At 44.9% G+C, this 24,056-nt stretch overlaps 1 protein-coding gene across 2 annotated transcripts; it reads right to left on the bottom strand.

Annotated features, from left to right (window-relative positions):
* Positions 1 to 303: 303 nt before the first annotated feature.
* crispld1a (cysteine-rich secretory protein LCCL domain containing 1a) lies at positions 304 to 13,826 on the bottom strand. 2 transcript variants are annotated; one of them, XM_035619623.2, is made up of 15 exons: positions 13,528 to 13,826; positions 12,900 to 13,157; positions 7,163 to 7,281; positions 5,948 to 6,080; positions 5,739 to 5,854; positions 5,438 to 5,538; positions 5,139 to 5,306; positions 4,342 to 4,402; positions 4,176 to 4,242; positions 3,869 to 3,999; positions 3,697 to 3,740; positions 3,524 to 3,596; positions 3,365 to 3,440; positions 3,115 to 3,248; positions 304 to 1,360 (listed from the first exon to the last, which is right to left on the bottom strand). In XM_035619623.2, the coding sequence occupies exons 2-15, from the start codon at positions 13,137 to 13,139 to the stop codon at positions 1,309 to 1,311; spliced, it is 1,515 nt and encodes a 504-aa protein (XP_035475516.1). In that variant the 5' UTR covers positions 13,140 to 13,157; positions 13,528 to 13,826; the 3' UTR covers positions 304 to 1,308. The 2 variants fall into 2 exon arrangements, with proteins under 2 accessions (XP_035475516.1, XP_035475515.1); XM_035619622.2 differs by having other exon boundaries at positions 5,139 to 5,330; positions 13,528 to 13,824.
* Between the last annotated feature and the right edge of the window lie 10,230 nt (positions 13,827 to 24,056).

Here is a 24,056-nt window from a genome sequence, read left to right as displayed (position 1 = left end):
TCCAACGCTAACATTAGTCTGAATGAGACATTTGTCAATCTCTAAAATACATTTTACATTTCAAATTTTGGGCCAGTGGCTCAGAAGCAGATACTTTAGGCAAATGCTCTTCATTGTACCTGGATGGTTCATTTCTAAAAAGGCACTGGGTATTGATTAAAATAATAAAAAATAATAATAAGTATAATGGGTTACATACAGTATATAAATGTATAATGCAAAAAACCTTTAACCAGGCCATCTGATAAATGGCTAATTAACTTTGAGCGACTTAAATGCCACAATTAAGCAAATGAGTGAGAGTTGTGGAGGCTGTAATATTTTATTGCAAAATGAACTTTTCCTAACAACCTGAGGTAGGAAAATATATATCTATAATGCACAAAGAGACAGAGACAACAATACAATTACTGTAATTGCCCATAATAAAGACTGCAGGATTAAAGAAAGCTGGGAGCTGGAAAAAAAGAAAACGAAAATATGAGCGGATATATTTGTTGTTACTCCCCAACGTACACTGCATGAAATGAAGCTGCTGCATACTGTTGTTTCTGTTTATCAACCTCAAAGGCAGATGAATGGATATGACTTGAAAACAACTTTTGGGGTAAGCGGCATCCAGTAATGCATGCGATGCGTGAGAAAAATAGGGACATAGGGGATTTTTTTTGGAGAATGACAACTGAGGGATGAGTGTACTTCCCGACCTGCAGGGAGTGTTGACTAAACCACATCGTGCTACGAATGAAAATACAAAAAAAAACAAAAAACATATAGCAGCATCCTTTATAAATCACATCAACGTAAAAGCATAATCATATAAAAATAAACATCTCTCCAGAGCACCAGTAAAAATGTGCCAGACAATGAAAATGATATTCATCCTTAAGTGCCATTAAAAAGTTATATCGTGAGATTTCTATAATCAGTATCCATACCGAGCTACTTGTTTAAAAAGGCAAGACAATGGCACCAGGACAAAACATGTGTAATATTATTAACAAATATATACAACAAAATATTACTGTAGCAAACCGGAGATATTTACAGTTTGTAAAAAAAACAAAAACGTTCCCACCGGGTACGACAAACTTAAACTCCATGCGAGGGAGGAGAAGCGGGTTCTTATTGTGTATGTGTCACGTTTTTTGTTGCTGGGTTTACACTGTCATGGTGACGACCCCTAACCCCCGGAGTGTAGCAAAGCCAGAAACATTTCACTCATTGAGTTTGACAACAGGGCTTGATTACCGCCTATTCAACGGCCCAAGTGCACGTTCTGTTTGGTGAAGCCGCCCTCGGGGGGACTCAAATCACAGCGAACACCCGGAACGCCTTTCCTCCAGGGGGGTTTTGAAGGCTGCAGGGGGGAAGAGAGAAACACGAGGCAGAGTCAGTCTGTGTGCGAGGCATGTGTCAGACACAGAACGTGTCCCGGCCTTTTGCCGAGAGAGACGCAGATGACAGACCCCGCCCAAACGGATACACTTCAGTTTTTTTTTTTACGTAGGGAAACGCCGGCGTCAGTGTGATGTCTGACACTCTGATGACAGATTAGACACAAACAGATAGAGGCTGCGGCGCTCTGAGAAAAAAACAGATGAACCACCCCATCCTTTACACAAACCCAGGGGACTCTGTGTGTGTTAATCCAACAAAGACAGACATGTTGTGGCGTTAGAGGAGACAGATAAATGATGGGCAGATAATAACAGACGTCAGGCATCTCTCCAGAGTGACAAAGATAAATGTGGCGGAGGGAGACGAGGGGAGAGAGAGAAAGTGAAGGCCACAGAAAAAAGGAAGGCTGTGCGTGTGTCAGTCCTCTGCGCAGGTCACATTAACAACAGTCGTTCCGTAGACCACCAAAACATTCCAAAGTTAATGTAATTTAACATCCTCCGTAGAAAGAATGCAACATGCTACGTGGGATGTGGGTCAGTTTTAGCTTTGAACAGAGCCTGGTACAGACCTGTAACCTTAATGCTGCGCTAAACTGGTGCAGCAGGAATTCCAACACATGCCCTCACTTTATTGGCATCAGAGTCTTTTTCTACGGACAGAATCCAAAACCGACCAAACGTTTGATGAATAATAGTACCTCCTTAATCATTGATGCATATCCTGATTCAAATTGTCAGAGCTGCACACGCTTCTCAAAAACGAAATAGTACATTTTATACATGGATTTCAACCGGGTTAGTACTTAGATGCAGAGCTTCTATGCAAACCTGCTATTTTCTACTCGAGGGCGCTCTGTCCCTCATGGAGTTCATGGATGTTAACAAGGTATTTACCTTTACATTACCCCCATGGTCACTATGGCCTCCGTGATTCGCTACATGATTCATTTGGTGAGACAACAAATCATATTGAGATGCGGATGGGTCTGGTTTGTATTTGATAATGTGTTGAATTAGTTTTCAAGTGGCTGTTTTCTCGACTCGTGTTTGGTGAGGCGGCATTTGAAATATATGTGTGTTTTCACAAAAGAACAGAAAGAGGTCTGACACATAATCAATCCCCTCTTTGCAACCGTTTGGATTATGTTCATCCACCATATTAATGCGACTACGCTACACCTGTCTTAAATCTAACACGGTATTGATCCCTTGTGAGATCCTGTATTGTCATTGCGTTATGTTTTGGCTTCCTTCTTATCTTTATTTGAGCCACTTGTGTTAAGATTCAGGCCTTTGTCCAGTTGTTTCCCGTTTTGGGAGCAATGGAACAAAAGGGGGAATGAACCCATCTTTACTACTATTTCAATTATTTTAAACTAGAGGCATGCTAATCACCCTCCTATGTGCACTACGTGAGAGATGTAATGAACTGCCTGCATCTTGAAAAGATAAGGTCCACCAGAAAAGGGCAGGGTAGATACAGTTCTCTCTACCTGAGCGCCATTGATTTCTCATTCCCCCTCTCCGAGCTTCAGCAAAGTAACCCCCTTCACTCTTCTCCCAAAGATCAGAGAAACAATACTTGTACAATGGTATACCAGACTCTCACCTTATCCAATGCGTAAGTGTTAAAGATACTTCTGTGGAACTCAGTGTTACATTCTGTCTCTGACAAATAACCAACAATAATCACAGATAAGCCATCCCATACCTCTCTGAGTAAATGCCATTTTGGTACGAAGCAATGTAGTGTTTCCGTTTGTCCACTGGCATCACGTCAATGTAACCGCCTGCATCGTTCCTGATGACTCCAGCGTGGACCGCTGCCCGGCATATGCTGGACTTCTACGAAAGGAAAAGGTAACGAGAGGAATGTTTATTCATTTCTGGTTTTAAATTCAGTTTTTCTTTTTTTAAATCACGGAGAGCTTTTTATACATGCTTCAAAAAGTGGGACATACATCAGAGTATATTCGGGTTCCAATTACTCTGGATATGTGAGGGTTCTCTTCTAAGCAGCTTCTCGGGCAGTATAACCTACAAAGAGAATAATTGGACATGGGTAACGTCCGGAATTTACAGGAAGGTGAGGAATGACACGCAGGTGGTCAGACTCATACCTCGGACAGTGTTTTGCAGGCCTTTGATAAGGACACTGTTGCGCAACTGTGGCCTCACATGTGATGGCTTTGACTGTACGAAAGAAAGACAGTCAGTGGGAACAAAAATACAACTGCAGCACATCATTCATCTGAAAACTGTAATTACAGTGTCACATTATCTTCAGACTAACCTGTAACTCTGGCAACTGTGAAGGAATTAGCACTTTGGTATTTTCTGTGGAGAAGAAACGGACGACAATGAAATCAGACGTTGTTCTTTACTTTTTGTGAGTATATTTTACCTCGTTTCCAATCACGTATCATCCATACATTCCGTATCTAATTATTATATGCTAGTCTCACCCTGAAGACTGGACTCCGTTCTTGTTGGATTTGATGAAAAACTCCTTTCTGCCTTGTCTCGTTACATCCATCCATCCTCCATCGTTATCTATGACACCAGCATGTAGGCCAGCTCTGCACACACTGGATTGCTGGAAAAAAAAAAGAGAAGAAAATGTGCCACATTTGCATAACTAATAATTTGCATAACCCTTGCTGACACACCATTAAGCAAGATGCCGGGGACACATTTAACAGAATACACAGCTGTTAACTGGCATAATACAGACCACTGTAGGAAGTGATTTGCATCCACTTGTGTACTCACCATTTCATAGTATACTGTCCCAACTACTTTCCCTGTTGCATCCAGGCACCCAGCAGGACACTCATATCTGTAGATCAACACAAAAGATCATGTGGAATGTACTGTACACGCAACTCTGTGTTTTTGTGGTTGTTGTTGACGTTATTAAATTTGATTTGAACTGTACCTATTGCACGTCGTTCCTTTGCACTGATCCCGAAGCTTAGTGTCACAGCTCACAAGCTGAGCTGAAACACACGAAAACACAAAAGGCCTTTGAGTGCATGCGCAGGAAACAACATGCATGAACCGGTTGCTCCAATGCGGACGACTAACTAATCTGAAAGGCCGAGTTGAGTGAAGCTCGGCGAAGGCTATCGCTGCGGTACTTGGAGAATCAAAGGGGAGAATTCCTGCAACAGGGGTTTCGAGGGTGGTCAGCAGTACTGGAGGAAGCGTCTCCGCTTACAAGCAAAGGCCCCATTGCACTGCGGAGAGGAAGCCATTTAAAAACCACAGCGAGCCCCTCTCACCCCTCAGCCATCCGAAAGCAAACACACACACGCAGGGGATCGTGCTAAAATAGACCTTCCCCTCCCCTGCTCCAAAGAGTGACTTGCAATATTAAGTACACGTCAGAAAGTGTCAAGGTTAATCAGGCAGATGACAGATAAAGAGCGCAGAAAATCAAGGCAATTTAAGATAAGTTGCAAGAAAAAATGTTTCCGGTCACGGACAGTTTTTTCTTTCCTTGCACTTGGTCTTCCCACTATTGCTTGTTGAACACTGAGCAGGCAGCTACTCACAAACTCTTTGGTTTTGACTCAATGTTAAAAATCTGTTTCCCTTCTTTTTTTCCCTTCTTACTGCAGATATTGTCCTATAATTCTTGCCACTCTGTGCACCTCCCAATCCCCTAAAACCAGATCCCCCCCGTTTTGAGATGTAACTAAATACAGAATAAACAGCTAAATGGCAGCTTACACATCTGCTGTGCGTTGACCACCTCATTCTTCTGCAGGTCCTCTGTGGGGGGCTCGGTGGGAGCCGGGGCAGGGAGGCCGGGAGGCTCGGGTTTGGAGGCCCGCGGCCGGGGCTTCTGCGGAGTGCGGGGGGCCTCCCGCTCGATGAAGTTGTTTTCTTCAGTTTCCTCTTGTGGAGGATAGGAACTGTCATCTTCGAGTAAAGTCACAAAAACAAGGGTAAGCGTAATTTCCCCCCTACCCCCCCCTCCCCCCGGGCTTTCTTACTATGGCTTTCTCTACTCCCACGCCCACACATACCTTTGTAGCAGAGATTGTCCTTGCAGCCGCCTCCATAGCTGGGGGGGCAGGCGGAGCACGGGGTTCCATGTTTGTACGGCACATGGCCCCACCAGTTTCCCCTGTTCGGGTTCACATCAAAAGCAAGGCTCATCAAACAAAACACTACTTGAGCAGAAACTGGTAAACATGCTTCCGCTTTCCAACCTCCTTGTGTGCGACCTGAATTTGAACATCACTTTACTGTCACATCATAAAAGCTGTTGCAGCCCGTATCTCTGTCTCGTATCCGTGAAAGTACAAGCGCAACAGGCGCGCTTACTTCGGTGAGTAGTTGCAGACGAGATAGACGGCTTTGGCCCAAATCTGTCCCCACACGTTCATGTTGTAGCACGTGTTGATGGCGCAGCCAATCCGACTGCTGGTGGCCCAGACAAGCTGCGAAGGAAACGACACGGCAGGCGGTGAAACACAAACTACAGACAGAAAAAAAAAAGACTGGCAGGACAGCATGATCCGGACAGTAGCTACCTGTGTGTAGTGAGTACAGATCGGGCCGGAGCATCTGAAGGGGCAGTGGGGGTTACACTCCTGAGGGTACGGGAAGGAGTAGTCTTTCACTTCATCGTACCAGGCCTGCACGTGGGAGGTGGGTGGGCGATACCTGGAGAGATGAGCAGCCTGTGACGACAACAGTCCGAAACCACATTTCTATTGTCTCGTGCCTCTGTTGGTAAAGGGAGTTTGGTGAAATGCATCAAAGCGGTTCCCTGTTCACTGCGAGTCCTCTTTCAACACACTACGCGATACCCACACTTCAGATGATGCGTTGCATGATGTTCGGATAATTGCCAGTGCGAAACAAAACAACAGAGCGACCTTTGTACATATTGATGGCAACAATCTCTGAGGTTCTCTGCACGTTCGTCCCCGGTTAAAAAGTTGTTTTTTTCACATTCTAGTCGAGGGTGAAGGACAAAGAATTTGGCACCTTGTACAGATTGTTGTGGACATATTTTGCGAGAGAAAGAGGGATTTATACGAGAAAGAGGGATTTTAAGATACAAATAATACAGAATGACGGAAAATAACACCACAAACATCCATGGTCCATGGTTGAAAATCCCTCGAAAAACCAGCCAATCATAGACTGGGGCTAGGGAGCAATTCTGATTGGCTGTCTACATCCCCCCCAGTCTGTGATTGGCTGTTTTTTTTGGTGCATTTTTAATGATGCTGTGCCACCTCGAGCGAGCGTCCAGGCAGAGTTACAGGCGAACACTAGATGTCGAGAGCGCAGAGACACAGTGCGCGAGCATGCGGGTGCTTGTGAGCACACAGACCAGAGATTGAGCGAGCGTGTAGGCAGAGTTGAGCACGCAATTTTTTCTTTGGCCAGATTAATATCTTCTGCTCGAGAGTCCCACTGTGTGCTCAGAAGAGTCTGACTGCGCGCTCACTAATGTGGCACAATGATTGCGCCATACATATTTTCTATTGCGCTACATTGCCAGGTCATGAGTGAAATGACCCTGTGTGTGCAGGATCTGAGAAAAATGGATGAGCAGTACATATATTCCCATGTAATAATAGGCAGCAAAGGATTAGATGCAAACGTTCCATTAGTCAATCTTCCACCCGATATCATGAAGCTACATTGACGCTGACTATAACGGCCTTGCATGTGTTTCACCCTCGACCTGCGATTAAGTCTATATATGCAGGAACTTCCGAATAACCCTTTACCTCCCCCAGTGCACTCCCAGGTTCTGTCCAATCTGCGGCAGTAATCCGGCGGGGCCGTGCTCCCACAGACAGGTCTCGGCCCACTCCTCTGCCGTGCGCTCCAACTCCGTGTCCCACGTCTGCACAGAGGACGAGAGAATAACACAAAATCTTCAATGGGGTGATTTTATTTTGGTGAGATGTTGAGGGGATTACTTATCCGAGCTAAACGCTGAACTACAATACGCTGACGTTCAGCTCCTGCTGCAGCTGCAGAACGAGCTTTCCGACTTGTCTTGCTTCTCCGGAGTGGTTTTCCGGTAAGCTTGGGTGTTATTCAAAAAATGCTAAAGCTGTTCTTCCCATAAGTAATACCTTCCATATGTCTCTGGTGAGATATGTCTGCGTACAAGCTTTTGTTTCACTTTACCTCCCTCTCTCCCTCTCAATTGCCCTCTCAGTCCTGTTTGGCTCTGGTTGCATGCTGAGGGATCATATTTCCCATTTTTGGGGTTTTCTGGGAATGCGAAGAGTGTCCTTCCTCCCTGCTGACCTACATTCATACCATCAAAAATGTTAGAATAACAGCAGCTGTAACTCCTCTGAAAGACACTGTATGTATGCCTTTTAATTGCACACCTTCCCTCGAACTGTGAATGCAACAGGTCTCCGTGAGAGAGTTAATTAGTTTGCATGCGCTCGTAGAAACGTGTGAGCGCGAGCGCTGGTGTACCAACGCAGGTGTCAGGAGTTGGGTTTTTTTTCTACATTTCACACATTGGGCCCTGGAAGTCATAGCTTACCCTCTCTGAAATCTAATCCAATAACAGACACTAAAATAACTCCCTCACCACCACCGCCTCCGCCTCCGTCGTCCATCAACCACTTTCAGTCCCACCAGAAACAACTGCTGTTCTCCGCATTACTCTTGAAACACACACGCGCGCACACACACACACACACACACACACACACACACACACCTAACAACAGGAAGTCTGGCGTTGCTGCGAATTAACTCTTGCCTCTGAGAAGTTTCTGTCGCTCCTTGTGTCGGTTATTGGGTGGATTTATTTGTCCAAATAACACAGAGGTAATTTTGGTTGAATCATACTTGTAAAAATGATAGGTAAGTAGGTTTGAATTGTGGAGCATACTTTTCATTCAGCTCTACTCCGGCAAAAAAGAGAGCGTAGGAGAGTTAGAGCAAACCTCATCTGTAGCTGCCTGTGGTCTGTCTTGCACAATGATGGTAAATGATGACTGACACAGCACTTTTTCAAAGAAGCGTCATCTCCCATAGGCCGCGACAAACGAAAAACACTGAGTCGGGCGGCTAAAAGAGGAATGAGAATTTGTTTACCCGAAACTCTATCTCTGCTCATAAATGACTGTCGCGGTTGCCGGGGAGCTGCAGATCGGTGTCAGTATGTCAGTATTGTCATATCTGTTCTGTGGCCACTACAATCACTAATGATGCTCGCACAGAAACAGTGGCGAGATTTGAGCCCTTCTCCGAGGGAAACTGACAAGTGACATCCTTGCCCGAGAAAACAATCAATGTTCACACCGATAAGCGGAACGAAACACATTGCGTTGTGCTGCGGTAGCTGCCAAATGATCTGCAGAACCACAGCACATGGGACGTTCCGTACTTGAGCAGGCTCAGCACATTGCTTTTCGACCATTAATGAACGGTTACAGGTTCTGGGAACATTTATCTGTGACCACGACTTTGGCGGGTCTCCGGCCAAAAATCACCAAAGTTCTGGCCAGGGCGTCGTGGCGAGAAACCTTCCCGAAAGACGTGGTTTCCGAAGTCCCCGAAGTATGTTTCAAGTAATAAAAAAATTTCGAATGCCAATCGTTCCAGTTAGGGAACTCATTCCATCATCCTGACGGTTACAGAGAAGGAGAGCGGGCTGAGAAAGAGTCGAACGCTTCGCATGTGTTTCGGCTGTTGAATCTATAGAGAGCAGCCGGCTTGTCAGACTGGACTCCTGTTGTTTGTACAGTTCCCCCGCCCCCCCGGCAGAGGAGGCCCTTACAACCAAGACACCCCCACCCACCGACCGCACCAACCGCACTTCTGCTGGGGCCCGTAAAGAAAAACACCTCCCTTGCTAAAGTCTTTCAGCGCTGTGCACACTGCATTGTTTATTTCACTTAACACTTCATTTGTGGCCATTTCTTTTCTCTTTTTTTTTTTTTACTCCGTCATCTGGTTGCATTCCAAAGGGTTCAGAGGGGTGCACTTCCTTTGCAAGTTTGGGTTTCCTGTTCATAATCAATGGTGCATGCGGAGGAGTAATGAAAAGAAAGGGGGGAAGATGTGGGAATCGGAGAAAGAGAGGCCGAGAGAGTCAGAAATTTGACAGTAAAGAGGAGAGGAGGTGATGGAATGGTGTGAAAAGACAAGGGGACAGGGTGATTTGATAAGAAGGTTGAAGGTAGGAAAATCAATAGTAATAAATACTAGTATGTATACTGTATGGTGGTCTGATATTGGGCTTTATTATATCTTGGGAATATCAATGCTAAAGGCAGCCTATCAGCTATGGAAATATATCCACCTCCAGAGAACAGCTGCACAAAAGCAGTCTGTATTTCTATTTTACATTTCTAATTTAACATTTTTTAACATTAATCAACAATAGTTGCTGCGATCCAAAAAAACGATGCTGCACTCTGGCAGTGAGAAACTGAAGCTGAAGGCCTTTTTCCCAGCCATGTTGACACATGCAACTCCCACCGAGAGTGGAGAGGAAGCTTTGAGGGAGCTCCTAAATCCAAACAGACATTCCCATCTGGATGGGACGCCGAACTGTGAGGTTCTGGTTTGATCTATGATCCAAACAAGAGGAACCAGAAGGTGTTTTCCAGGAGCGAAGATTTCAAGGATATCAAGGATTCAAGGAAAGTGCCATTGCGAGCCTTTCGTTGTTAAAAAACTTTTTTTGTGCAAGTGCTAAGTTTACATTCTTGGCATTACATTAGGTAGGTTCAGCGTGGGCTTTGCCCCCCCCTGGGATATACATTTTTGCCTCTACCGTCTGCAATATTCGTGGTTATGATGCAGCTGTTGCACGTGAGGCCTGGAGACTGTCCAGTTTGGTGACAATAGGGTGGCATGTTTGCTTTTTGGGCTAATGTTGACCTTTCACCGTTGTGGTTTCCCTGGAGCAGGACCTCGCATGTGGACCGGCGCACTTTTAATTTTTTTCGCATGTACCATAGAATCCAGCTGTCGCTCTTTACATCTAAGAGAAACCAACGGATGTGTTTTGAGCACCTGTTTACGATCTCCCTCGGCACCTCGCTTTCTAGATTTCTGATATATATGTGTGGACACTGAGAATCCATCTACCCATCCGGCCTGTGAGCGCTTAGGGATCCTCCAAGACGAGCTCAACAAAGCTGCTGGAACAAAGGATGTTTAGCCTGCTCTGCTTAATCTTTTTCCCCCGGAGTCTGATGATGTATTTAGCACTTTTATTAATCAACCCCCCCCCCCCCCCCCAACTGTTTCAGACGCTCGTCCACGGGACTATAATTAAACATCTTAGATTAGTTAATTCAAGGCAAATTTGTTTTCTAGACCTTAATTAATATCTGGCGGGTCGAAACAGGTTGTGAATCACAACAGCCACATTATCCAACGGCAAATTAAAAATGCAAATTAAAGACGCTCGCATCCTGAGTTGTCAATACGGCTTCATCCTAAATCACAAACATCGCTACCACCTGAGTGCAGCCCAGCAAAGGCAAAGCTAAATATAAAGTCAGGTGGGGACCTTTCTCCCAAGATGCCATCTGTTTGTGTTACATCACTTCAAACACTGACACTGTCTCCGTTTTTAACCTGTGGGTCAACATGCAAGTGAGAGGCCGAACCGCTGTCCCCACTACACTGAGGCAGCGCTGCAGCTCCGCGGATCGCTACCGAGTGTGAATGCTGATTCCGGGGAATTTCTTTTTTTGCCTCCTCCGAGTTGGATAATGACAGAATGGGAACGGAGCCAGGGATACGGGAGGAGGGAGGCAGAGAGAGAGAGAGAGAGGGCAAGAAAAGGAAACAGATGAAGGGGGAGGGGAAGAGAGGGATTTGAATCGATGTTATCTTCGAGTCTCTGTAAAGACTGCCACAGAGATGCACTCAGGTTTCATACAATGGCAGACAATAACTGAGCTGATGGGCAAACGGCAAAGTATGTGCAACAGGATCGCTAGTGTGTGTGTGTGGGCGGGCAGAGGAGCATGTCTATGAAGTCTTCCAGTACAGTGAAGCTGTGAGGTTGCTGAGATCTGACAGCAGTCCAACACAGACAGAGGGAAAATCTGACAAATACGGAGCCCCTTCAAAATAAAATGCAGACATGTGTGACCTGAGCAGTTTTGTGCCTTTAAATATTGACATAACTGAAATGCAAATACGATTTTTTTTTTGGGGGGGGGGGGGTTATTCTCATACACGTCTTTTCTTACTTTGTGCAAAATGTGTCTTTCTTTTTCTCATTCCCCCCTGCCTCACATTTCTTCACCCTCCACATCTTGTCTTCGATTATTTTGACACCTGTTTTGCTATCCTCCCCCCACCCCCCCCCATCTGTGTTTCTTTGCCCCTCCTCAACACTCGCAAAATCTCCATTATCTTCACTACTGTATTCCCCGTTAAGTCTCTGTCTCTCTGTCTCTCACCTCACGTCCTCTTGTTGCACGCCTCTCCATATTTCACCCCTGGGTGCCCCTGCAGCTAAAAAAAACAGCCAACTGTAACAGGAGACAGTAGAAAAGGAGCTGCCACGCTGCTGGCTCAGCATTTCTCCACGAGAGTGTGCCCCTACCAGAGCTACACACACACACACACACACACACACACACACACACACAAGGGGTCCTCAAGTCCAGCCTCCCAATTATACAATTACACAGTCCAGCAATTGCCCCCAGCACGAACTGTTTATTTGCCTTTACCATAGAATAATACAGCCTTTTGTTCAGCAGCTCTTTAAGTGCAGATGAAAGGATGATAAAAGCTCATTATCCCCTGCACACTGTAGGGATATTTAATCGCCAAGTACTGTTGGTGGCAATGCACTGTATCGGTCAAGCAGTTACTACACATGTAGTGTACTTGGAAAACTTCCAGGTCTGTGGAGCACTAACTTTGATAAGGTGTGGTGGTGTGCCTGTGTTCGTGTGTGTGTGTGTGTGTGTGTGTGTGTTTAGTGGGGGGTGAGACAGCTGGTAAAACAAGCCCTGGTGCCGTGCTCTGATTCTAATTGCACTGTGAAAAGTGATCTGGCGCTGTACACACACGTGATGGCCAGGGGATGAAGTCAAACAAATCTGTTAGCATGAGCAAAAAAAATGAAAAACTTTAGTAGTAATGTGATCATTGGCAAGTTGGTGGAATTCTTCTCTTCTGGCAAAACAACCAAAGTCACATGGGTATAAACTTTGTGTGTGTGTGTGTGTGTGTGTGTGTGTGTGTGTGTGTGTGTGTGTGTGTTTGGGTTCATGTGTGAAGGTGCTTAGATGCTGGCTTGCTGCTTGTGAGTGATCCAAGTGGGACGAGTGCCAGAGCCAGTCAGGTGATTTAGTCAGTTCTGAGCTCTAGGGACCACAAGTGAGCAAAACCCCTTGGGGAGTTCAGAATGGGGTCAAAGCGTTTTAACACATACAAGCTCAGTTAAGTATAAACTGTATGGGAATCATTTTGTTGAGATGCACATCTCTGCATTATCCGTCCACCTACCATGTACTCCATGTTGGACGAAGGAGGGTACACCTGGCCTCTGAGCTTGTTGTGAAGGTCCAGGATGAGCTGAGCGTCGCTGTCGGTGATGGCCCTCTTCCCCCTCTGCTTGGCCTCCCACCAGTCCCCGTCCTCGTCCAGATACTTGTCCAGCATCTGCTGCCAGCCCGTGGAGTTGGGAAGCATCACCATGCAGGCTGCCGTCTGGAGCAGCAGGAGCAGTGGCGCGCCCCTATTCATCCCTCGACCTCGGGATGACTAGTTTGAGTGAAAGATGAAAGAAATCCCTTGAATATTTTACAACTCCCCCCCAACCGCCCACCGCCCTAAATCAAGAACCAGTGAAGACAGCGTGGGAGCTGTTAAATAGAAATACTGCATTTCAAATCACAGTAAGAAGTACAGTTGTAAAAACAAACAAAACCACAACAACAGAATGATTCATAATGTATTCACATTGTGTGTGTGTGTGTGTGTGTGTGTGCGTGAACGTTTTGCTCTGCATGCTGCAGTGCTGACAGGGGCTGGCATAACGAGCCAATGCCTAATGGGAGAAATGTGAAGTGTAATGCATATTGAAATAGAAATGGATCGGTGTGATTTAATGTAGACTCGGGAAGTCGTTTACCTTTAATGAATTGGAACCGAGCCCGCCTGTTCGGATCTCTGACAGAGGAATCGTCTGCTCCAGGAAGAAATTTAAAAAAAAAGTTTTTGATAAAAAAAAGAAAAGAAAATCCGTCTTCAAAGTCAGCTGCAGAGCTCAGGCTGGCGACTGTCGATACAGCTGCAGTATGACGCGCGAACCCAAAAGGTGCGCTTTTGCTCCGTCGTGCGTCAGTGTGACAGAGAAAGTTAAAGTCCCTCTTCTTTCGGGATTCGTGCGCCAAAGCTGCGAAAGCATCACTTATGCACATTTTATCCTCAGCCTGGCTGCGGTTCGGACGGAGCCGCCCCTGGCCACGCCTCTCCACACACGGAAACGGCCCACGCCCGCACACATGTGCCAAGACCTTCGCGCGCGCCCGGAGCCGTGCGCACGTGGAGCCTGTACAGTATAACCTCAGCAGAATCTGTTTTTTTTTCTCTCCCTCCGTCACTGTTTTGCCCACTAAGTTAAACTTGAGACCTTCTGACACACCAACATTACAGAAAGTCTCTATTCCACAGGATCATCCAAAAATAAGAGACTTTTATTATTTACTGTGCTCAGAAAGTTTATTTGGACTGTGGCTTTCAATTATTTGTTATGGTACTATACCTTTGATATACTTATGTAAAAAACGTAAGTATTATCATATTGTCATATTTATCTTAAGGATCACTATCCTTTCTTTGACGATGCTTCATCCTCAGAGAAGTCATGTGCTCCCTGCTGTTACACTGTTGCTCTTACCTGGTCAATAACATATTAACTTAAACCAGAACTTCCTCCTCTGTGGGGCCACGCAGCAGAAGTGGCCCCCTTGACCCGAGTCTAACTGTTCACAGGTGACTCCTTGGGGGGATTAAAACACAAACCCGCTCTGTTAATTCCAAACCTCCGAAACTCGTTGTCACTGTTTCCCCTCTCCCGGCTGCAAATTCCATAATGGAAATGAGCTATTCATTTTGCCTTTTGTCACCTGGTCATTTTCAGTGGGAGCTGTGGCACATGTGGAAACAGTAGCTAATCACCCCCCCCCCCCCCCCCCCATACAGACATACTTTCCACAGGGGGAGACACACTCTTCTTGTGATTTACCAAACACCGGCCAAGCCAGCATTGATTTTTCTCTGTCTTTTCAGTAAATCGCCTGTTTTTTTTTAGCCCATCAGGTGAGTCTGGAACTGACCAGACTGCTTTCTCACCCAGTCATGCTATCGCAGTTTACACTCAATAATATAGTGGGCTATCCCCCACTATTCTCCTGATGACTGGATTAAATAAGTACTCACATTCTTTTTCGTAAGTCAAATTACAAATACCACAATGTAAAACTAGCCCACTCATAATAAAAAGTCATTACATTTTGAATTCTCAGTACTTGTTCCCCACAAGAATGTCCTGTGTGACTGATGTGATGTGATGTGTGATTATATTTGACGTTGTTGGATTGTTAATACTGATGCATTAGTCACATTTTTCTATTATAGCTGGTTGAGGTTGAGCTTGTGAAACTACTTTTACTGCTTTATACGTGTTTACTTTAGACCAATGATTTCCAAATTAAGGGATAAAGATAAATGATAAATCAGAAGAAGGATTGTGAAGTGAGATAAATCAGAAGAAGGATTGATAAATCAGAAGAAGGATTGTGAAGTGACAGTAGCAGGGAAATATAAATTCTGCAAAACACATTTATATCCACATTTTGTATTCTCTCATTTTTTTCAAAGTACTGGATTTTTTCCTCTCTTATACAATCTGAGAGTTGGGAGTCTAATATTTAAGAATTTGTTGTATTTGTATTATATATATGTTTCAATCTACGTATCTGCCAGAGATCTTATAAAGTAGAATAAAGTGGTGATATGAGAACCTCAAATTTGGATTTAATTTCAATACTTGAGTTAATGTGAGTTACCAAGTTATGATCCACTGGTGCCTGTTGTAAAGCTGCAGCAGGTCAGTGTAGGCTGGACACAGTGGACACTTGTGAGATCCTCTCTTGTCAGGTCACCTCCGCTGTTCAACCTACTTCTGCAAATGCAATACAAGGCCTCTCACATTAGGGACCCACCGCATTCTGAACTTCCATAAACCCAGGGTTTACTGTCTGCTCTCTGGGTCAGTAGCAGGGGCCTCGGGCCACGGCCCCGGCGGCGGCGGCCCTCTCTTTGCGGTCGGGCCCGGCAGGCTTCCCCTCATCTCTCCCGCTGCAGCTGAAATAGCAACGCGCTCACTTCGCTACCCAACTCCCAGGAGGGAAGCCCCGCTGAAAACTTTCATTCATCTGCTATAGAATTAATGCTGCTCCACATTTAGATGCAGTGCGTGTGTGTGTGTGTGTGTGTGTGTGTTTGACAGTAACAGAGTGAGAGGTGAGACGGCAGAGCAGTGTGACAGGGTGCATATGCATGTATTTGACAGGAAGAGTGAGTGCTCAGTGTGTGTGTGTGTGTGTGTGTGTGTGTGTGTGTGTGTTTCGGTGCACATGCGTTCATAACATAAATATATGAGTCAATACATAAGACATGCAATTATTTTAAATGCTCAAACTATCTTTCATGGGCTTTGGGATATAAAATATTACACGAAGGCTGCAGCAGAAATATACAAAGAGCGACTGTAAGAGCACGTTCGTGACCCTGATTAGGAAAGACTGAAATTGTGTGGATAAAAGAAATATTTACCGACTGCACAGGCATTTCTGTGATTTATATTGTGGTAATTTGGGTCAGGCCATCTGTAACGGACGACACAATCGCTGATGAATGTTTGTTGCGATGCCAACCAGAAAATGTACACTATTTGTGCCTGCGGTCGAGCAATATAAATGATTTCATGCTTGAGGCTCTGGTATTTGCAGCCTTTCATGAGATTTCTTCCCCCTCTATCATCCCTTCTTCTTACTGAATCTATTGTTTTCTGCTACTTCCTGCTGTGCTGTCAACACTAATATTTCAAATGTATCCTTCCTGATATTGCCACCCTCCACCCGTGTGATTCTGTCTGCACACACACACTTTCCCTTTTACCCTTATTGTGTCTGTCCCTTTTACCCTTATTGTGTCTGTCACTTTTCTAAAACCTCTGCTCGTCCTCCCCTCTCTCTCTCTCTCTGTTGCCCGTTTCCTCCCTTTGCTCTTTCTATCACACCCACATCCAGATGCTCCGTTCGCTGCCTCCTCCATTCGGCTAGTGGTCTTGCGAGGAAAACCCTGTGAACCCGGCAGAATGCACGAGCCGTGCCAGACCCAAGCACCAACACAACAGTAGCCTCTGGACACAATGAGCAAACCACACACAAACACCATTGAGGAACACTTCTTTTTTGCTGTTGTTGGCCCACGTTATCTGGCACACTGCAGCCTTAATGGTTCTGGATGAGCTGCGTCGAGGTCAGGGCGTTGGAACGGCGAATGGGAGCAAAGAGCATCAAGGTCACTTGGCCGGCGTTCTACATCAGTGCTTTGTGACATTATCAGCAGTGTTCAGCTCAGGCATCCAATTTCAGGTCAGTTTGGGTTTATTAGTCTGCCTCCGCCCCCTTGTGGTGATTATATGTCAGTGTGAGAGCAATAACAACATTGTACTGGAAGGTCTGTGTTCTTCAGGTGTTGTTGCTGCTGCTGCTGCTGCTGCTGCAGGCGGTTTGGGTTGATCGTGGCTTTTTCAATGGATGGCATCAAATGAAACACAGGACAAATAAAAAAGTGTGAGTGGGGTTACATGCTCAGATCACAATCACATTTCCTCGACGCTTGTCTTTCCTCCATCCTGACTCATAAGAACAGCGCATCAATTCATGTTAATTCTTCCCACGTGATCTGTCATTTTCTCTCCCTCATTTGTGCCATCTTCACACTTCACCGGTTGTATCGTTCACTGACTCCTGTAGGCCAGAGCCAGAAGTTTTGTCCAGTAATATTTTGTAATATTCTTGCCAGAATCCATATTTTCAATTCGTGTCAGGCTGACCAATATGCTCCTTATGTGTCATACACTGCCTGAAAAAAGTTTATGAGGTTAAATTCCAATTCAGTCTCACATTTAAGACTTGGCTCTTTCACATTTCAGAATGAAGCTTCACAGCTTTACAGTATCTATATCTATGTATTTGTTTATGGGTGTGTGAGTTTCTATTGATCTGTATTTTCATTGTGACATCCTTGACATCGTTTATATATTCTGAAACATAAGAATAAGTCTTGCGCATGAATGGAATAGGAAACAATATACAACTCTAAATAATCCTGGAGAGATATTCGCACAGTTTAAATTTCTTAACATTGTATTTTGCTATGTATGAAAGAGCAGTGATTTGCCATTGCAAAAGCTGATATATTACGTCTGAAAAAGAATGTAAGCGTTTCTTCTTTAATAACATGACAATACAGTGTATTATGACCTGCAGCAGTTTACTTAATTGCACTTTGTTTTTATCCTCTTTAGCAGTAGTGACTTTATCTTCAATAGACTCCTCTGTTACTGTAACATACTGAGTTTAAGGATTTTCTGTCAGAAAATGTCTGGATACGAGCAAATCTACAAGCTCTTCATGTAACCACCAGGTGTCAGTGTCCTTCAACATACAACCTGCATGCTGTGGCTCTCAGACAAAGTGCAGCAGCCAGAGCACTTGAGTTCAGGTTAGAGGAAAGCAAAAAAATTTGCCCATGATGACAAAGTAAACTGTTTGAACTCCCCTACTTTTCAACCACAAAAGGGAAATCTGGCTGAGGCCCTTCATTTTACTTCCCAGTGTCTTACAGTAAGATGTTGAGCGAACAAAAAGGCTTAAGTTTTGGTAAGTTGATCATGTCGAGGCACTGGGAGCTGGGGGAATTGTGGGTACCCAAACCCCCCTCGCTTCATCCGTGTTCTTCATTGTGTTGAAGGTTCAGCGCAAGTTGCTGCTTGTGGTGTGCAAACCAAAGGATTTCACAACGATGCTAAATGCGGACTGGTCAAATGTCACCTAATATCATCCTCTGGATAGGACGCTATAATCATGTGTTTTGATGGATTTCGATATGTTGGTCGGTTAGCCACAGTGGATGTCAATGCAATGCTTTTATTGACTTGAATATGAAAAATGAACCTTGAATAGTGTTGTCTTTTTATGAACTGAGATAATAAGAGTATTAATCTTTTTGTGAAATTCTTCTGTTTGCACAGAACGTCCCATTAGAAGGATTCGTATCGTACCACAGTACTTCACAAGAGCAAAGAGTTAATTGTCCATTAAGCCAGTATCAGCATCAGAGCCTCTGTGAGATTGTCGATAACAACCATAAAAGAGAGTTGGGAGTGAAGGAGGAAAGCCCATCTGATTAGGCAGCACTTTCCCAGCACTGTGCTTCTGAGAGGACATTGACTTTGGCCCACGTCGTGCTGCTGCAGAATGTCGCTCGTCTGGGGTCCCTGCTAGGCCCCGCGTGGAGGATAGCGTGACCCCGTCCAAGAAAAAGACTACAGTAGGACATGGAGGACAAACACAGTACATGGGCCTACCTTTGCATCAGTTTCTGTTCCTGAACACAACCAGAGGAGTCAGGTCTTGTCTGTCTCAGCGTTTGGACAAACTGTCGATTTATTCCTTGTAGCCACCAAGGTGGAGTTTCAAATAGTGACGGTGTCTAACATATTGGGTCGACTACAGTACATGTGATTCCTTTTAATTTCTAGACTATACAGCTTGATGACATAACACCAGTTCATGTCCTCTGTCATAAAATGGAATATATATATATATATATATATATATATATATATATATACTGAGGTATGCAGGATATGCTTTATTTATATTCAACCAGACCATGTGAGGAGCTTACTTTGCCAAGGAAAAGTCACCAGACGAGAAAAGTGAGCGTAACGTAAGCCATGCAGCCCAAAAAAGTGAAATGGTGTCTTATTTCAATCTGGCTGATTGCGTGAAACATCAGCACTTGCCTACGCGTTGCGAGCGTAGGGAGGACATGTAAAAATTTCAACCGTGCAAAAGCAGTGAGGAATGAAACATTTCCCCACATGTTAGGGTGACCCAGTCCTAAGCAAGCAGCATTAAAGACCAAAATAGGCTCCCGGGACACCACAAAATGATTTGTGTACGTGAAAAGCTTTATTTTCTACGCCTTGTTTGAAGTATGGGTAACTCCGACTCTTAAAGTGCAAAAAAACGTGCCCTGTAGTTAACTCCGCTGCCCTGGGAGATTTATGGTAGCATTACAAACAGCATGCTAAAGAGTTGTAACATGTACATGGCAACATTTGAGGGGAGATCCAAAAACCTGCATCAAGTCGCATGACATCAGTCTCTTGGGAAGTATATATTTCAACACGGTCCCACCTGACCTTGGCACATGAATGCAGTCAGTTTCCTCCAGACTCAGAAGAATATTGTGTATGACTATGATAGAGTATAATAATTATGAATGATGATTACAGTGCAGGGAGCAAGGATGCCTGTTGCTGTTTCCTGTCTCAGGATAGGTTATATAGCCCATATGAGTGTTGTGAGGCCCAGTGAAAGCTGTCCCTAAATACAACCTGAGGCTGAAACTGAATAAAGTTACCCTGTGTACAGGAAATCTCACAATCCAGCTATAGATGCCAATGCACGCTGGTAAACAATGGATCAGCTGAATGTCATCTGCAGCTCTGTGCACAAGCACACTCTCGGCAGCAACTGGCAGCTTGCATCGTTGCCCCATGCGGCCACACTTTGCTCTATTGTAGCCCGTAGACTGTATGTTGTAGCCGCAGACATTTCTGGATTAACAGCATCATGGTGGGCGGGTGGACTAACAGGACATCATCGATATCTTTGAATAGAACACAGCTGTTGTCTGCAAAAAGATCCTGAAACTTTAAAACATCATGCAACCATTACTGTCCTCTCAATATTCAGCATATATGAAGTGTCCCATGTTTAATTGCTTTTAGATCATTTGGACATAAAAATGAACTTTTGAAACAGCAGCCGACAAACCATCTCAATTCAATATTTACTCGCTTGTTTGGGCCGTGACCTTCAACTGCATCACAGGGCCCCTTGTAAGCTTGCGGCGTTTGCACCGTTCTCACGGTAATTCAACTTGTTCCGAATTACCAACTATTTGAAATTGCGTGCACTTTAAGGAGTTCTTGTCCACGTGATACTATCCGACACGGTCGAAAAGCCGCGAAGCGAGCAGCTGGAGAACGCGGAGCTTGAGTTGAAAATCTGCTGTTTCCAAGGTCAAGGATGAACTGTCAGGCTTCCCTTTGAAGCCCAAAATGAAAAATAAGTTTTAAAAGTTGTCAGAGTGGTGGGAAGTTTGAACAGCTACAGTGCCGCGCCAACTGTGGCTTACTCAGTTTGCCGATGAAGACCATGTGATATGGTGAAAAGCTCCGGGTCAAGAAAGGAAGTGGACCTTAATTTGAGAGTTTTACTAAGATATTTTTGTACCATGCAATAATGTACAGTATGCACTGTAAAGTAATGGACAATCATCTATCTATCCTCCTCTGCGTTTTCAGCTAAACCGTTAAAACAGGAATAATAAGGTGAATATTGTTTTTGTCCAAAATCAAATTATAGTTTTTCCAAATTGATCTCCACTGCGATGTCCTCGAGTTGCTGCGTCGGAGGTGGATTTTGGGAGAGATTTGAGGACAGAGCCGCGGCTTGGATCGGACACAGGCTGCATATCCAAAGGAAGACCTGTGAGGGGAGCAAAGTAAACACAGGTTGTTGTGCTTTCGGGAGTCAGATGAAGAAGAAAAGAATCACAATGAATAAGGAGGAAGCCTCCTCGAGGCACAGAGGATCCAAGTTTTCAACTCCTCCGTGCAGGAAGTCAGAGAGGGCAGAGAGGTTGCAGAGTACACAGCAGAAAGGAGAGCAAAGAAAGAAAAAAAAAATCGCTGTAGCTGCACAACAAACCTCTAAACCATTACCTCCGGAAAAGATTTATCTCCTATCTTCAGTATTGTGCTCACTCGAAACATTAAGTCTTTCTCATACCTTTCACCGTTATTGAAGTTGGAAAAGCTGCTAGTACATTTAGAAACGGAGCTCCCCCCAATCTCACCCACACCCTGTTGATAATCTATCACCCTGGCGCGGGACCTACGAAGCCTCCATCTTCTTTCCAAAATGAATGTTTCGCCACCTTCACGCTTGGGGCGGGCAGACGGAACAGTTTGAGCAATAGCAGTTTATCCGACAGGTGGGCAAGTCACATGTGTTATGAGGGAAAGCGGTGCACCTTCGGACGAGCCTGCGTTTGCGTCATTGTGGCCTGAGTAGGTGTTGGCACCGGGGTAATGGCAAGAACCAGACAAATTATTGTCTATCTATTGCTGAAGCAACAGCAAACTGGAAAAAAATTGGAATTGTGGGGATGATGGATTGGGGCAGTGGTTAACTCTGTCGCATCACAGTAAGAAGGTTGTTGGTTCTAATCCCGATCTGGCGGAGGAGTTTGCATGTTCTCCCCGTGTCTGCGTGGGGTTTTCTCCAGGTTCTCCAGCTTCCTCCCAAAGGAAAGCTTAAGTGGAGAAAGTCAGTTGTTGTTTCTATCGGTTGATGTTCTGAGATGAAGACCTGAGACCTGAAAGGGAATGAAGAGTCAATCAATGTGTGTGTGTGTGTGTGTGTGTGTGTGTGTGTGTGTTCATTTGAAAGGACTTGAAGTGTCGGTTGAAAACAGAAGTGAATACAGTTGTCCAAATGTCTCTTCGCATCTCAGAGGTGAAAACGTCGGAGCCGTCGGCCGAAGAGAAAGAGATTAAAGCGGTCTCCCATGTTTCTTTTTAACACAATCACTGTAGTTACCTTCGTTAAATGGAAGAATGCGGACAACATGCGTCGGACACACGTTTACAAGCATGCGGCATGGGTGGAAGGTGAACCGTTTGCACGGCATGTATGGACAGCTGGACAAATTACAATGGGCACACGATTGTTTTTCTTCCACATGCACGTGACAAACAAGGCAATCTGAGAAGCTCTTAAAAAGAGCCTGAAAGGTAAGAAAACGTTTGGCCGATATAATTAAAGCCAAAGATTGTTGTCGGTTTCAATTTTAAATTCTGTTTCTGGGTCAAATGAGCATGAAGAGGTGGACTTTCTGTCATGACAATGGATGAAAATGCAGAAAAAAGAGGCCGAACACGTGAATCTGAGTTTGCAATGCTGACGGTGTAATGTGTAATCTCATTCCTTCTCAATTACGCTTCATTTGCAGGTGTTTTTTCTGTCCCGATCCCCCCTGACCCAAATCCATATCCTTAACCTCTGCTCTGGCTCCACCGCTGATGGATAAGCCAGGTTCATGTCGACGACAGCAGGTTATCTAACTCATCATTGCATCCTACTTCTCATCTCGCCGATTGTGCCTTTTCAAACGTCCACCAATCATCTGTTTGGCTCAGAGTTCCGGCATTTCCTCAGACAGAAGGATTCTTTCCCATGCATACTAATGTGTTCCTCGAAATCTTTCTGCCTGCTGGTTCCAGGGAGTGTGCCGCCGTCCGGGGCCGGCCGCGTACATGAACCTGCTTGAATGAGTGCAGGGAGTTTTTCTTTTTTAAAAAGCCCTCACGCTATGCAAAGTTTAGCATTAAATCTGTGAGCTATTGAACTCCAGCACGCCTGGAGTGCATTACAGATTTGCAGTGCGGCGAGTGTTTTCCGTCTGGAAAGATGTTTTCTGCCGCCCAGTTTGCATTGGAGCTAACTGACGCAGATGTAACAGATAAAACATGCTGTAGTCTAGTTTGTTTGTTAACTCGTTCACCTCATAGTCCGCTCTGAGCTCATGCACACTAACTTTGATGCAGGCAGGCCCACGCCCATATTCCACTGGAGAAAAGTGAAGAAGAAAAAACGGCGAGAGCATCTGCTTCGCACATTGGAACATTTATGGCTTTGCATCCCGAGTTCCACCTGTTTGTCTCCAATTTCCTACTAATGTTCTGCTACTTTCATTCTCTATCATGCAGATATAAAATGCTCAAACTGTATAGCATGTATGCCTGTCTGTCTTTCATTTCAATTTTTGAAGTGACAAACATCCCCCCTCTTTCAGCTGCCTGCATTCCTCCCTGGTCCCTGTCTCTCCCCCTCGGTGAGGTCAATGGTTTCATTGGACAACTCAAACAAGAGGGTCCCCCGGAACCCTATCAGTTCCCTGTTCACTTGTGTAGACGTGGATGGACGTGGCCAAAGTCAACCCCCGACTTATTAGGATCCAGTTGTAGCCCCGGCGTGTTTTTTCTCTTCCCCCTTTCAGCCTTTGATTCGCAGGATGTGGGACTTTGCGATGGCATTATTCAACTGAAAACGAAAACATCTGATCAATATCAGACATGAATGAGGAAGAGCGCTGACATCTAAGACGACAGAGCCCAGACAGCGGACAGTGGCAGTGTTTTTCGAGTTTTGCACAGAAATGAACTGAACACAATCAAAATAGACCATTTTTATTACAAATACAAAAACACAACAAGAAAAACGC

The sequence above is a fragment of the Scophthalmus maximus genome, chromosome 21 (genome assembly GCF_022379125.1).
Source record: "Scophthalmus maximus strain ysfricsl-2021 chromosome 21, ASM2237912v1, whole genome shotgun sequence".
NCBI classification, from domain to species: Eukaryota; Metazoa; Chordata; class Actinopteri; order Pleuronectiformes; family Scophthalmidae; genus Scophthalmus; species Scophthalmus maximus.
Note: the sequence above shows the minus strand (reverse complement) of the source record. Positions and strands in the feature narration are given on the sequence as shown.